This window comes from Lissotriton helveticus, chromosome 3_1 (assembly GCF_964261635.1).
Source record: "Lissotriton helveticus chromosome 3_1, aLisHel1.1, whole genome shotgun sequence".
In the NCBI taxonomy this organism is placed as follows: Eukaryota; Metazoa; Chordata; class Amphibia; order Caudata; family Salamandridae; genus Lissotriton; species Lissotriton helveticus.
The window spans coordinates 52,113,459-52,126,837 of record NC_136061.1 but is presented as its reverse complement, the minus strand read 5'-3'; the positions used below and the strand labels follow the sequence as shown (position 1 = coordinate 52,126,837).

Here is a 13,379-nt window from a genome sequence, read left to right as displayed (position 1 = left end):
CAGAGATGTGAGGGCAGACAGTGCACGTTGCCTCCGACCCCTCAGTGAGGTCAGAGATGTGAGGGCAGACAGTGCACACAGCCTCTGACCCCTCAGCCACGTCTGAGAAGTGAGGGCAGACAGTGCACGTTGCCTCCGACCGCTCAGTGAGGTCAGAGAAGTGAGGGCAGACATTGCACACAGCCTCTGACCCCTCAGTGAGGGCAGAGAAGTGAGGGCAGACAGTGCACACTGTCTCTGACCCTTATGTGAGGGCAGAGAAGTGAGGGCAGACAGTGCACGCTGCCTCTGACCCCTCAGTGAGGGCAGAGAAGTGAGGGCAGACAGTGCACACTGTCTCTGACCCCTAAGTAAGGGCAGAGAAGTGAAGGCAGACAGTGCACGCTGCCTCTGACCCCTCAGTGAGGGCAGAGAAGTGAGGGCAGACAGTGAACAAAGCCCCTCTGACCCCTCAGTGAGGCAGAGAAGTGAGGGCAGACAGTGCACTCTGTCTCTGACCCCTCAGTGAGGGCAGATAAGTGAGGGCAGACAGTGAACAAAGCCCCTCTGACCCCTCAGTGAGGCAGAGAAGTGAGGGCAGACAGTGTACTCTGTCTCTGACCCCTCAGTGAGGGCAGAGAAGTGAGGGCAGACAGTGCCCACAGCCACTGACCCCTCAGCAAAGGCAGAGAAGTGAGGGCAGACAGTGCATACAACCCCTGACCCCTCAGTGAGGACAGAGAAGTGAGGACAGACAGTGCACACTGCCTCTGACCCCTCAGCGAGGTCAGAGAAGTGAGGGTGGACAGTGCACACTGCCGCTGACCCCGCAGTGAGGGCAGACAGTGCACACTGCCCCTGACCCCTCAGTGAGGGCAGAGAAGTGAGGGCAGACAGTGCACACAGCCTCTGACCCCTCAGCGAGGGCAGAGAAGTGAGGGCAGACAGTGCACACTGCCTCTGAGCCCTAAGTGAGGGCAGTGAAGTGAGGGCAGACAGTGTACACTGCCTCGGACCCCTCAGTGAGGGCAGACAGTGCACACTGCCTCTGACCCCCTCAGTGAGGGAAGAGAAGTGAGGGCAGACAATGCACGCTGCCTCCGACCCCTCAGTGAGGGAAGAAAAGTTGAGGGCAGCCAGTGCACGCTGCCTCCGACCCCTCAGTGAGGGAAGAGAAGTGAGGGCAGACAGTGTACACAACCCCTGACCCCTCAGTGAGGACGGAGAAGTGAGGACAGACAGTGCACATTGCCTCTGACCCCTCAGCGAGGTCCGAGAAGTGAGGGCGGACAGTGCACACTGCCTCTGACCCCTCAGCGAGGGCAGAGAAGTGAGGGCAGACAGTGCACACTGCCTCTGACCCCTCAGCGAGGTCAGAGCTGTGAGGGTGGACAGTGCACACTGCTGCTGACCCCGCAGTGAGGGCAGACAGTGCACACTGCCCCTGACCCCTCAGTGAGGGCAGAGAAGTGAGGGCAGACAGTGCACACAGCCTCTGACCCCTCAGCGAGGGCAGAGAAGTGAGGGCAGACAGTGCACACAGCCTCTGACCCCTTAGCGAGGGTAGAGAAGTGAGGGCAGACAGTACACGCTGCCTCTGACCCCTCAGTGAGGGAAGAAAAGTTGAGGGCAGACAGTGCACGCTGCTTCCAACCCCTCAGTGAGGGAAGAGAAGTGAGGGCAGACAGTGCACACTGCCTCTGACCCCTCAGTGAGGACAGAGAAGTGAGGACAGACAGTGCACATTGCCTCTGACCCCTCAGCGAGGTCCGAGAAGTGAGGGCGGACAGTGCACACTGCCTCTGACCCCTCAGCAAGGGCAGAGAAGTGAGGGCAGACAGTGCACACTGCCTCTGACCCCTCAGCGAGGTCAGAGAAGTGAGGGTGGACAGTGCACACTGCCGCTGACCCCGCAGTGAGGGCAGACTGTGCACACAGCGTCTGACCCCTCAGTGAGGGCAGAGAAGTGAGGGCAGACAGTGCACACAGCCTCTGACCCCTTAGCGAGGGCAGAGAAGTGAGGGCAGACAGTGCACACAGCTTCAGACCCCTCAGTGAGGGCTGAGAAGTGAGGGCAGACAGTGCACACTGCCGCTGACCCCTCAGTGAGGGCAGAGAAGTGAGGGGAGACAGTGCACACTGCCTCTGACCCCTCAGTGAGGGCAGACAGTGCACACTGCCTCTGACCCCTCAGAGAGGGCAGAGAAGTGAGTGCAGACAGTGCGCACATCCTCTGACCCCTCGGTGAGGGCAGAGAAGTGAGGGCAGACAGTGCACACAGCCCCTCTGCACTCTTTATGGGGTCAGAGGTAAAATACAATACAAGTCAGACAGTTAATACACAATAAGTTGCACAGTATACATTATGCCCTAGGGGCCTCACTAACCATATACTAATAAAGTGGTATAAGTACCACGTGAGTGTCAGAAAGCAGGCCTAGGGCCTGTAGAATCGCTGGGGCTACACTAAACGACCAGTTGTTAGGAATTAGGAGACCCACGGGAACCGCGTGCAGTGTCTAAACACAGGCGCGGATTCCCATTGACTTTTTATGGTCTTCGTTAAAGTTACAAAGTTAAAGATTAAGGACACTTCCGGATGGACTTGTATGGAACCCTTTTAAACTAGGCCACTTCGAGGGTCAAGACCCACGGGAGCACCGGAGTACTCGAGTTGCCTCACCCAGGGAAGCCGTGTGCATAGGTGTCTTTTCGTGTCGGGTTTCGTCTTCGTTTTCAATGGAGACCTGTAAAGAAGTGCTGCAGGCGACCAGAGGAAAAGTGTCCGGGTGGATCCAAGGGGGGATCGAGGATGTGAAGAACCTGAAAGCAGATGGGACAGAGTCTGGGTCACTAGCCAGTGACCAGGAAGGAACCAGGCAGGAACCAGGCAATGTCGAGTGCTTTGCTGGTGAAGATGGTGAGCTTGTCTCTTCAGCCACGAGGTCCAGGTGGCATCGACGATGACCAGGAGCTGGATTCTAGCTGTCCCACTATGTATCTAGATGACTGCAGTGTCTGGATTGGACCCAAAAAGCCTTGGTAACTGCAACCCACGCAGGATGTCGAGATGAGCTCTGTTGCAGACCAGCAAGGTCTGTGGCACTTCTTCTTTGTAGGGAAGCTGGAGCAAGCCTGGAACAACTAGGAAAGGAAAGTAGTTTCAAGATGGCGTCTTCGGGGGGCTCACTAGCCAACGGGCAAACAGCCAGGAAGATGCGTCGAGCACAAATGTCAAGGCGGGGCCACGGGACATTCGCGGATTGTGGAGGCCTGGGCTTCAGGTCAAATGATGCTCGTGACTGGGGCTTCTTGTACCCCAATGCACAACTTACTGAGCCTTCAGGAACGGAGTGCAGGTAGCAAAATGCAGGATATCAAAGATGTCTGGTCCCACGTCTCTCGTGTCCGCCACGGGTCTCAGCTTTGCTGTGGCTGTGGGTCGGGGTCAGAGAAGTCTAGAAGTCTAGTTCTTTAGTCGCAGCCTCTTCGGGTTCCATCAGGAGCCTCGAGGTTGCAGACCGGCAAAGTTGCTGATGGTGCCTGTTTGAACAGGGTGGTCACTCCTTGACCACAAGGGAGATGTCTTCCGTCTTCCAGTCAGAAGGGAATGTCGAAGGTCCAAGATATGTCTTACAAAGATTCGTCCAGGATAATCTAAAGTCCTGAGGGACACAGCTCCTATACTTATACTAAGGATGGGGGCTGGATTACCTGCTAGGTCCCTCTTATGGTTGGACCTGAGAAGGGGGAGATTACGCCGCTTTCTCTTTGTCCAGTTTCGCCCCAGAGCTGGGGCTGGAGTGCCCCAGCAAATGGTTTGAACCGGGCTATGAATGGAGCACCTTGTGTGCCCCAGGCAGTGTCTAGATGCATTCACTGAATGCAGCCCTCCCTGCCTTAATACACTAAAAGCCTGTCTGGGGAGGTGCTAGCACCTCCCAAGACAGGAAACCTATTGTCCAGGCCTCCCCTGCCAGTGTTTTGTCCAGCAGCAGGCGGTCAGACTTGTGTCTGTGGCAGCAGCATCCATTTTGTGATGCTGAGGCTCTGTTTAACTTTAACCAGGTAAAGCAGTAACTACATGTCTTCTCCCTCTAGAAGGGTGGAATGCTACCCCTGTCACCAGAATTGGCATTGGGGTAGTATCCCAAAGTGTTTGACACCTTACACGACATGTTTTGATAAAGCCAAACCAAAGTTAGCATTAACCGCTAGGATTATAGGGCCCGATGTAGGTAAATCCCATTTACCGATTTTGAAATACCGATTTTTACCGATTCGGTATTTCAAAATCGGTAAATGGGATGTAGGTCCCAACATCTGGATTTGTTACCGAATCCTTAACAATTCTTTAATTACCGATTCGGTAAATACCGAATCGGTAATGCCCATTCATTCCTATGGGCTTTGAAGCCCATAGGAATGATTAGGCATTACCGATTCGGTATTTACCGAATCGGTAATTAAAGAATTCACAAGGGTGCAGGGGGTGTCACTTTGACACCCTCTAGCACCCCCAAAACGGACATGTGTGCAATGTGGCACACAGACATGCCCTAAGGGCACGTCTGTCTGTCACATGGCACATGTGTACATGCACAGATGTGCATGTACACAGGAATCGGTTTTTTACCATGGATTTGTATTCCATGGTAAAATACCGATTCTGTAAGCCATGTGCTGATGGAACATAGGCTACCTACATTGCATTTTCGGTAATTTTACAGAATCGTTATCATTACCGAATCGGTAAATTTACCGATTCGGTAATGATAACGAATCGGTAAAATTACCGAAAATGTGCCCCTACATCTCGATAGCCCTTTACCGATCGGAAATGGCCGAAAATCGGTATTTTCGGCCGATTCCGATCGGTAAAGGGCTACCTACATCGGGCCCATAATGCACTTAAGAGTATATGGTATGGCTATATCATAGAACAGCTATAAGGAGACGGTTCCGAAAGCTGCAGAGGGGTTCAGCTCATGCTAGGGCACCCTCTCACATAAAACCAAGCACTCTGCCTCCAGGATTGTCGAGGCCTGCCATAGGAGTGGCTTATAGGTTACTATGTGTCTATATATAAGGTAGATATAGGTATAGTATATCTAAGTAAGGGGTGATTACACCGCCTTACCCAGGCTGTAAGAACAGACCTGTGGTGTCAGTTTGCAAGGCAAACCAGGGGTGGCACAATACATGCTGCAGCCCCTGGTAGGCCTAGGGTGCACCTATGCCCTGGGTACCTAAGGTACACTATACAGGGGCTCACAAGGGTGACCCAGTAACCAATCTGGTATGTACCTAAAGTACATGGTATCAATTTAGAGAGAGAACAGCTGGGCTGTGGGCCTGATTAGCAGGGCCACAGCCACATTAAAATCGAAAAACCAGAGCATAATAACAAAAAAGTGGGGTGACCATAGGAAGCAGACCCTACTCCCCTACAGGGACCCACGTCTGTGCATACCCTGCCAACTTAGGGTGAGCAAACCAAACACAAGGAGATGATGGACGGTGTGCTGAAACTTTTCAGACACTCAAAAAAGCAAAAGAGCAACAAAAAAAACATGGATTTAGGCCCAGATCACTGTCCTGGGGTGAATGTATGACATTGTTCTGCATTCTGTCCATCAGCTGTTATTTTTGTCACCCCGAGTGGGACGGGTATGCTCAGACGTGAGTCCCGTGCTCTCCACACCAATGGAATCAAGCTATCCTGGCTGAAGGCGGCTGATAGCCAGAAACCGGTCCTAGGATGCTTGTTTCCGGTCCAGGAAAGACATGACTTGGCAGTTCGGGCTGGACGGTTCCCATGAGGCACAGGGTCAAGGCTGATTTGCATATGGCCATGTCTGAACTGCAATGGCATGGGGAGCAACAATATGATGGATTTAACCCAGATCTCTGTACTGGGGTGAATGTATGACATTGTTCTGCATTCTGTCCATCACTTGTTCCTTTGACAGTGAAGCGAGGGCACAGGAAGTGGAGCTGGCCCTTTCACCCTCCGTAGACCACTCCAGACTGACCTTATGTTCAACTATAGGGCGTTCTGTTAAATGAGTGCCAAGTTTCAAACAGTTGTCATTCACCACAGACGAGGCGGAGGCTGAACACTGCAGGACTGTGTGTCTTATGCTAATATCATGCATCAAGCGCTCGATTGCCCCATAAGGGTGTCTTGGCGCTGGAATTAAAATGGCGATGATTCGGCGGGCCTACCGACATGTCATCAGTTCTGTCTTTGGGGGGTGCAGTGGGGAGACGGGGTGGGTGCCAAGACACCCTCAAAACTCTATCCCCTTCGAGGCGCTGTGCATGGAGCGTGCACTGCCGCTCGTGCACGCGCACAGCTAGGAAACGAGGCCGCGACCTGCCCGGCTCTGGCAGGTGGGTGCCCGCGTGCACGGGGGCGGGTGCCCGTGCCCACTGGTGCCACTCTGTGACCCTGCTGCTCGTGCACGCGCACACCTAGGCAACGGGGACGCGCCCTGCCCTGTCTCTCAGTTCCTGCTCAGATGGACGCTGCTGGCTGTGCACGCTGCACCCACCTGCAGGGAGGCGCTGCTCGACAGAGGGGGCGCCGGGAGAAGGCCTGACCCCATCACAAGGAGTACCGGTGCAGGCTGGGGGCACTGCGAGGGGACCCCACGGCCATGGCAGGTGAGTGGCCGCGTGCCAGGGCCCCCTGGTGCATCCGTGCCCTCTCTGCGAGCTCCAGTCCCGGCGTTCAGCCACCCAAGGGTGTGATCCTTGGCAGATGCCCGCATCTCTCCTTTAGATTAGCCCTTCGGCTGTGGCAGGAGGCGACGCATGACACTCGGCCACGTCCACAGACCCACAGCCGCGCCGCAGGGACCCCCGAGAGCAGCTCCAGTCCCGGCTCTCACTCACCCAAGTGTGTGATCCTTGGTAGATGCCTGCACCTCTCTCTCCTGTAGATGAGCCCTTGGGCTGTGGCAGGAGGCGTTCACACGCATGACACTCGGCCACATCCACAGACCCACAGCCTCCTCGCAGGGACCCCGGAGAGCAGCTCCAGTCCTGGCGTTCACTCGCGCAAGGGTGTGATCCTTGGCATATGCCTGCATCTCTCTCTATCTCCTCTAGATGAGCCCTTCGGATGTGGCCACATCCACAGACCCACAGCCTCCTCGCAGGGACCCCGGAGAGCAGCTCCAGTCCCGGCGTTCACTCGCGCAAGGGTGTGATCCTTGGCAGATGTCTGCATCTCTCTCTCTCCTGTAAATGAGCCCTTGGGCTGTGGCAGGAGGCGTTCACATGCATGACACTCACTCAGTGACATCCACAGACCGACAGCCTCGTCGCAGGGACCCCCGAGAGCAGCTCCGGTCCCGGCGTTCACTCACCCGAGTGTGTGATCCTTGGCAGATGCCTGCTTCTCTCCTTTAGATGAGCCCTTCGGCTGTGGCAGGAGGCGTTCACACGCATGACACTCGGCCACATCCACAGACCCACAGCCGCGCCGCAGGGACACCCGAGAGCAGCTCCGGTCCCGGCGTTCACTCACCCGAGTGTGTGATCCTTGGCAGATGCCTGCTTCTCTCCTTTAGATGAGCCCTTCGGCTGTGGCAGGAGGCGTTCACACGCATGACACTCGGCCACATCCACAGACCCACAGCCGCGCCGCAGGGACGCCCGAGAGCAGCTCCGGTCCCGGCGCTCACTCACCCAAGTGTGTGATCCTTGGCAGATGCCTGCACCTCTCTCTCTCCTGTAGATGAGCCCTTCGGCTGTGGCAGGAGGCGTTCACACGCATGACACTCGGCCACATCCACAGACCCACAGCCTCCTCGCAGGGACCCCGGAGAGCAGCTCCAGTCCCGGCTCTCACTCACCCAAGTGTGTGATCCTTGGCAGATGCCTGCACCTCTCTCTCTCCTGTAGATGAGCCCTTGGGCTGTGGCAGGAGGCCTTCACACACATGACACTCGGCCACATCCACAGACCCACAGCAGCGGCGCAGAGACCCCGAGAGCAGCTCCGGTCCCGGCGCTCACTCGCCCGAGGGTGTGATCTTTGGCGGATGCCCGCACCTCTCTCTCTCCTATAGATGAGCCCTTGGGCTGTGTCAGGAGGCCTTCACACGCATGACACTCAGCCACATCCACAGACCCACAGCCACGGCGCAGGGACCCCCGAGAGCAGCTCCGGTCCCGGCTCTCACTCACCCAAGGGTGTGATCCTTGGCAGATGCCTGCATCTCTCTCTCTCTCTCTCTCTCTCTCTCTCTCTCTCTCCTTTAGATGAGCCCTTCGGCTGTGGGAAGAGGCCACACATGACACTCGGCCACATCCACAGACTCACAGCCGCGCCGCAGGGACCCCCGAGAGCAGCTCCGAGCCTGCTTTAAGTTTATTTTTATTTATTTTTATTTTATGCGTTTTTATACAGCGCGGACTTTACCCGAAAGTGTCAGAGCGCTTCACAATAGGAACAGTAAAGATACATGAGGAGTGAGTTACATGAGAACAAATTACACAAAAGCAAACGTTAAGTTACACGAGGCAAAAGTGACACATTTGAGCAAACAAAATACAGGAGGAGCAAACGGTGCATTAATTTACAGGAGGAAAAAGTGGCATGTGTGCAAGTTACAACAGCGAACAAAGTACAAGTAGAGGTGAAATACTGCAATAAATGGCAGAGACTCCAACACAAGAACTCCGGACACCTGGTGGCGCTGACTGCAAACCTGTAACTTCCCTCTGGCGCTTCCCCCAGCCCTCACCCCTTTCACTCTAGAGCTCCGTCTGAAGAGACCCCCGCACTCCCCTGTCTTCATCCCTCCTCTCCTTGTGGCATCTCTCGGGGTCTCACTACCACACATGCCCCTGATCTCAAGCTCACTCACAGCTTACCCTCTCTCACTCACAGCTTACCCTCTCTCACTCACAGCTTCCCCTCTCTCACTCACAGCTTACCCTCTCTCACTCACAGCTTACGCTCTCTCACTCACAGCTTACCCTCTCTCACTCACAGCTTACCCTCTCTCACTCACAGCTTACCCTCTCTCACTCACAGCTTACCCTCTCTCACTCACAGCTTACCCTCTCTCACTCCCAGCTTACCCTCTCTCACTCACAGCTTCCCCTCTCTCACTCACAGCTTACCCTCTCTCACTCACAGCTCTCTCACTCACAGCTTACCCTCTCTCACTCACAGCTTACCCTCTCACCTACAGCATACCCTCTCCTACTCACAGCTTACCCTCACTCACCTACAGCATACCCTCTCTCACTCACAGCTTACCCTCTCTCACTCACAGCTTACCCTCTCTCACTCACAGCTTACCCTCTCTCACTCACAGCTTACCCTCTCTCACTCCCAGCTTACCCTCTCTCACTCACAGCTTCCCCTCTCTCACTCACAGCTTACCCTCTCTCACTCACAGCTCTCTCACTCACAGCTTACCCTCTCTCACTCCCAGCTTACCCTCTCTCACTCACAGCTTACCCTCTCTCACTCACAGCTTACCCTCTCTCACTCACAGCTTACCCTCTCTCACTCCCAGCTTACCCTCTCTCACTCCCAGCTTACCCTCTCTCACTCACAGCTTACCCTCTCTCACTCACAGATTACCCTCTCTCGCTCACAGCTTACCCTCTCTCGCTCACAGCTTACCCTCTCACCTACAGCATACCCTCTCCTACTCACAGCTTACCCTCTCTCACTCACAGCTTACCCTCTCACCTACAGCATACCCTCTCCTACTCACAGCTTACCCTCTCTCACTCACAGCTTACCCTCTCTCACTCACAGCATACCCTCTCTCACTCACAGCTTACCCCCCCTCACCTACAGCATACCCTTTCTCACTCACAGCTTACCCTCTCTCACTCACAGCTTACCCTCTCTCACTCACAGCTTACCCTCTCACCTACAGCATACCCTCTCCTACTCACAGCTTACCCTCTCTCACTCACAGCTTACCCTCTCTCACTCACAGCATACCCTCTCTCACTCACAGCTTACCCTCTCTCACTCACAGCTTACCCTCACTCACCTACAGCATACCCTCTCCTACTCACAGCATACCCTCTCTCACCTACAGCTTACCCTCTCTCACTCACAGCATACCCTCCCTCACTCACAGCTTACCCTCTCTCGCTCACAGCTTACCCTCTCTCACTCACAGCTTACCCTCTCTCGCTCACAGCTTACCCTCTCTCACTCACAGCATACCCTCTCTCACTCACAGCTTACCCTCTCTCACTCACAGCTCACCCTCTCTCCCTCACAGCTTACCCTCTCTCTCACCTACAGCATACCCTCTCCTACTCACAGCATACCCTCTCTCACTCACAGCGTACCCTCTCTCACTCACAGCTCACCCTCTCTCCCTCACAGCTTACCCTCTCTCTCACCTACAGCATACCCTCTCCTACTCACAGCATACCCTCTCTCACTCACAGCTTACCCTCACTCACTCACAGCTTACCCTCTCTCACTCACAGCATACCCTCTCTCACCTACAGCTTACCCTCTCTCACTCACAGCTTACCCTCTCCCACTCACAGCTTACCCTCTCCCATCTACAGCTTACCCTCTCACACACAGCTTACCCTCACTCACCTACAGCATACCCTCTCTCACCTACAGCTTACCCTCTCTCACCTACAGATTACCCTCTCCCACTCACAGCTTACCCTCTCTCACCTACAGCTTACCCTCTCCCACTCACAGCGTACCCTCTCTCACCTACAGCTTACCCTCTCCCACTCACAGCTTACCCTCTCCTACTCACAGCATACCCTCTCTCACTCACAGCTTACCCTCTCTCACTCACAGCTTACCCTCTCTCACTCACAGCTTACCCTCTCTCACCTACAGCTTACCCTCTCTCACCTACAGCGTACCCTCTATCACTCACAGCTTACCCTCTCTCACTCACAGCTTACCCTCTCACACTCACAGCTTACCCTCTCTCACCTACAGCTCACCCTCTCTCACTCACAGCTTACCCTCACTAACCTACAGCTCACCCTCTCTCACTCACAGCACACACTCTCTCTCTCACAGCATACCCTCTCTCACCTACAGCTCACCCTCTCTCACCTACAGCATACCCTCTCTCACCTACAGATTACCCTCTCTCACTCACAGCTTACCCTCTCTCGCAGCTTACCCTCTCTCACTCACAGGTTACCCTCTCTCACCTACAGCTTACCCTCACTCACCAACAGCTTACCCTCTCTCACTCACAGCTTACTCTCTTTCACTCACAGCTTACCCTCTCTCGCTCACAGTTTACCCTCTCTCACCTACAGATTACCCTCTCTCACTCACAGCTTACCCTCTCTCACTCTCAGGTTACCCTCTCTCACTCACAGCTTACCCTCTCTCACCTACAGATTACCCTCTCTCACTCACAGCTTACCCTCTCTCACTCTCAGGTTACCCTCTCTCACTCACAGCTTACCCTCTCTCACCTACAGATTACCCTCTCTCACTCACAGCTTACCCTCTCTCACTCTCAGGTTACCCTCTCTCACTCACAGCTTACCCTCTCCCACTCACAGCTTACCCTCTCACCTACAGCTTACCCTCTCTCACCTACAGCTTACCCTCTCTCACTCACAGCTTACCCTCTCTCACTCACAGCTTACCCTCTCTCACTCACAGCTTACCCTCTCTCGCTCACAGTTTACCCTCTCTCACCTACAGCTTACCCTCTCTCACTCACAGCTTACCCTCTCTCACTCACAGCTTACCCTCTCTCACTCTCAGGTTACCCTCTCTCACTCACAGTTTACCCTCTCTCACCTACAGATTACCCTCTCTCATTCACAGCTTACCCTCTCTCACAGCTTGCCCTCTCTCACTCACAGCTTACCCTCTCTCACTCACAGCTTACCCTCTCACTCACAGCATACCCTCTCTCACTCACAGCTTATCCTCTCTCACTCACAACATACCCTCTCACTCACAGCTTACCCTCTCACTCACAGCTTACCCTCTCTCACTCACAGCTTACCATCTCTCACTCACAGCTTACCCCCTCTTCTCTCTCTCCCACGCTCTCCCTCATGCACTGTCTTCTTTCTTTGATACACACTGTTCGCACTCTCTCCTTCCTGCACTCTCTCCTCTCCCACGGAGCGCCCATACCTCTCCACTCCCTTACTGTCTTCTACACACTATCTTGCACTCTGTCCTGCACTCTCTTCTCTCTCACTCACACGGAGTGCTCATAATATCTTCTCGTTCTCTCCCCCACACTGTCTTGCACTCTCTTCTATCACTATCACTGAGTGCCCAAACTTCTCTACCCCTTCAACACTTTCTCCCACTTCACTCTCTTCTCTCACTCAGACTGAGTGCTCATGACATCTTCACCCTCTTTCTCTCTCCCACACACTTTCTTGCACACTGTCCTGCACTCTGTTCTCTCTCACTCACACTGAGTGCTCATACCAGCTCCAGTCTCTTTCTCTCTCTCACATGCTATCTTGCATTCTATTGTGCATTATCTTTTCTCACTCACACTGAGTGCTCATAACATCTCTACTCTCAGTCTCTCTCTCACACTCTATATTACACTCTCTGTCCTGCGCTCTCTTCTCTCTCACTCACACTGAGTGCCCATACCCTCCACTCTCTACCTCGCTTTCTCCATCCTGTACTCTCTTCTCTCTAACTTATCCTGAGTGCTCATAACATCTCCACTCTCAGTCTCTCTCTCACACTCTATATTACACTCTCTGTCCTGCGCTCTCTTCTCTCTCACTCACACTGAGTGCCCATACCCTCCACTCTCTACCTCGCTTTCTCCATCCTGCACTCTCTTCTCTCTAACTTATCCTGAGTGCTCATAACATCTCCGCTCTCTTTCTCACTCTCACACTCTAACTTGCATTCTATTGTGCACTCTCTTCTCTTACTTACCCTGAGTGCTCATAACATCTCCACTCTCAGTCTCTCTCTCACACTCTATATTACACTCTCTGTCCTGCGCTCTCTTCTCTCTCACTCACACTGAGTGCCCATACCCTCCACTCTCTACCTCGCTTTCTCCATCCTGCACTCTCTTCTCTTACTTACCCTGAGTGCTCATAACATCTCCACTCTCTTTCTCTCTCTCACACTCTATATTACACTCTCTGTCCTGCGCTCTCTTCTCTCTCACTCACACTGAGTGCCCATACCCTCCACTCTCTACCTCGCTTTCTCCATCCTGCACTCTCTTCTCTTACTTACCCTGAGTGCTCATAACATCTCCACTCTCAGTCTCTCTCCCACACTCTATATTACACTCTCTGTCCTGCGCTCTCTTCTCTCTCACTCACACTGAGTGCCCATACCCTCCACTCTCTACCTCGCTTTCTCCATCCTGCACTCTCTTCTCTTACTTACCCTGAGTGCTCATAACA

General features: G+C 54.0%; 1 protein-coding gene across 1 annotated transcript in view; it reads left to right on the top strand.

Moving 5' to 3' along the window:
* The first annotated feature begins 6,515 nt into the window (after window positions 1–6,515).
* Window positions 6,516–13,379, top strand: part of LOC144822618 (uncharacterized) — a 327,297-nt gene continuing 320,433 nt past the window's right edge. The window contains exon 1 of the mRNA XM_078680351.1: window positions 6,516–6,648. Coding sequence (XP_078536477.1) covers window positions 6,642–6,648 — 7 coding nt within the window. The 5' untranslated portion in view covers window positions 6,516–6,641. The remainder of the gene's footprint in view (window positions 6,649–13,379) is intronic.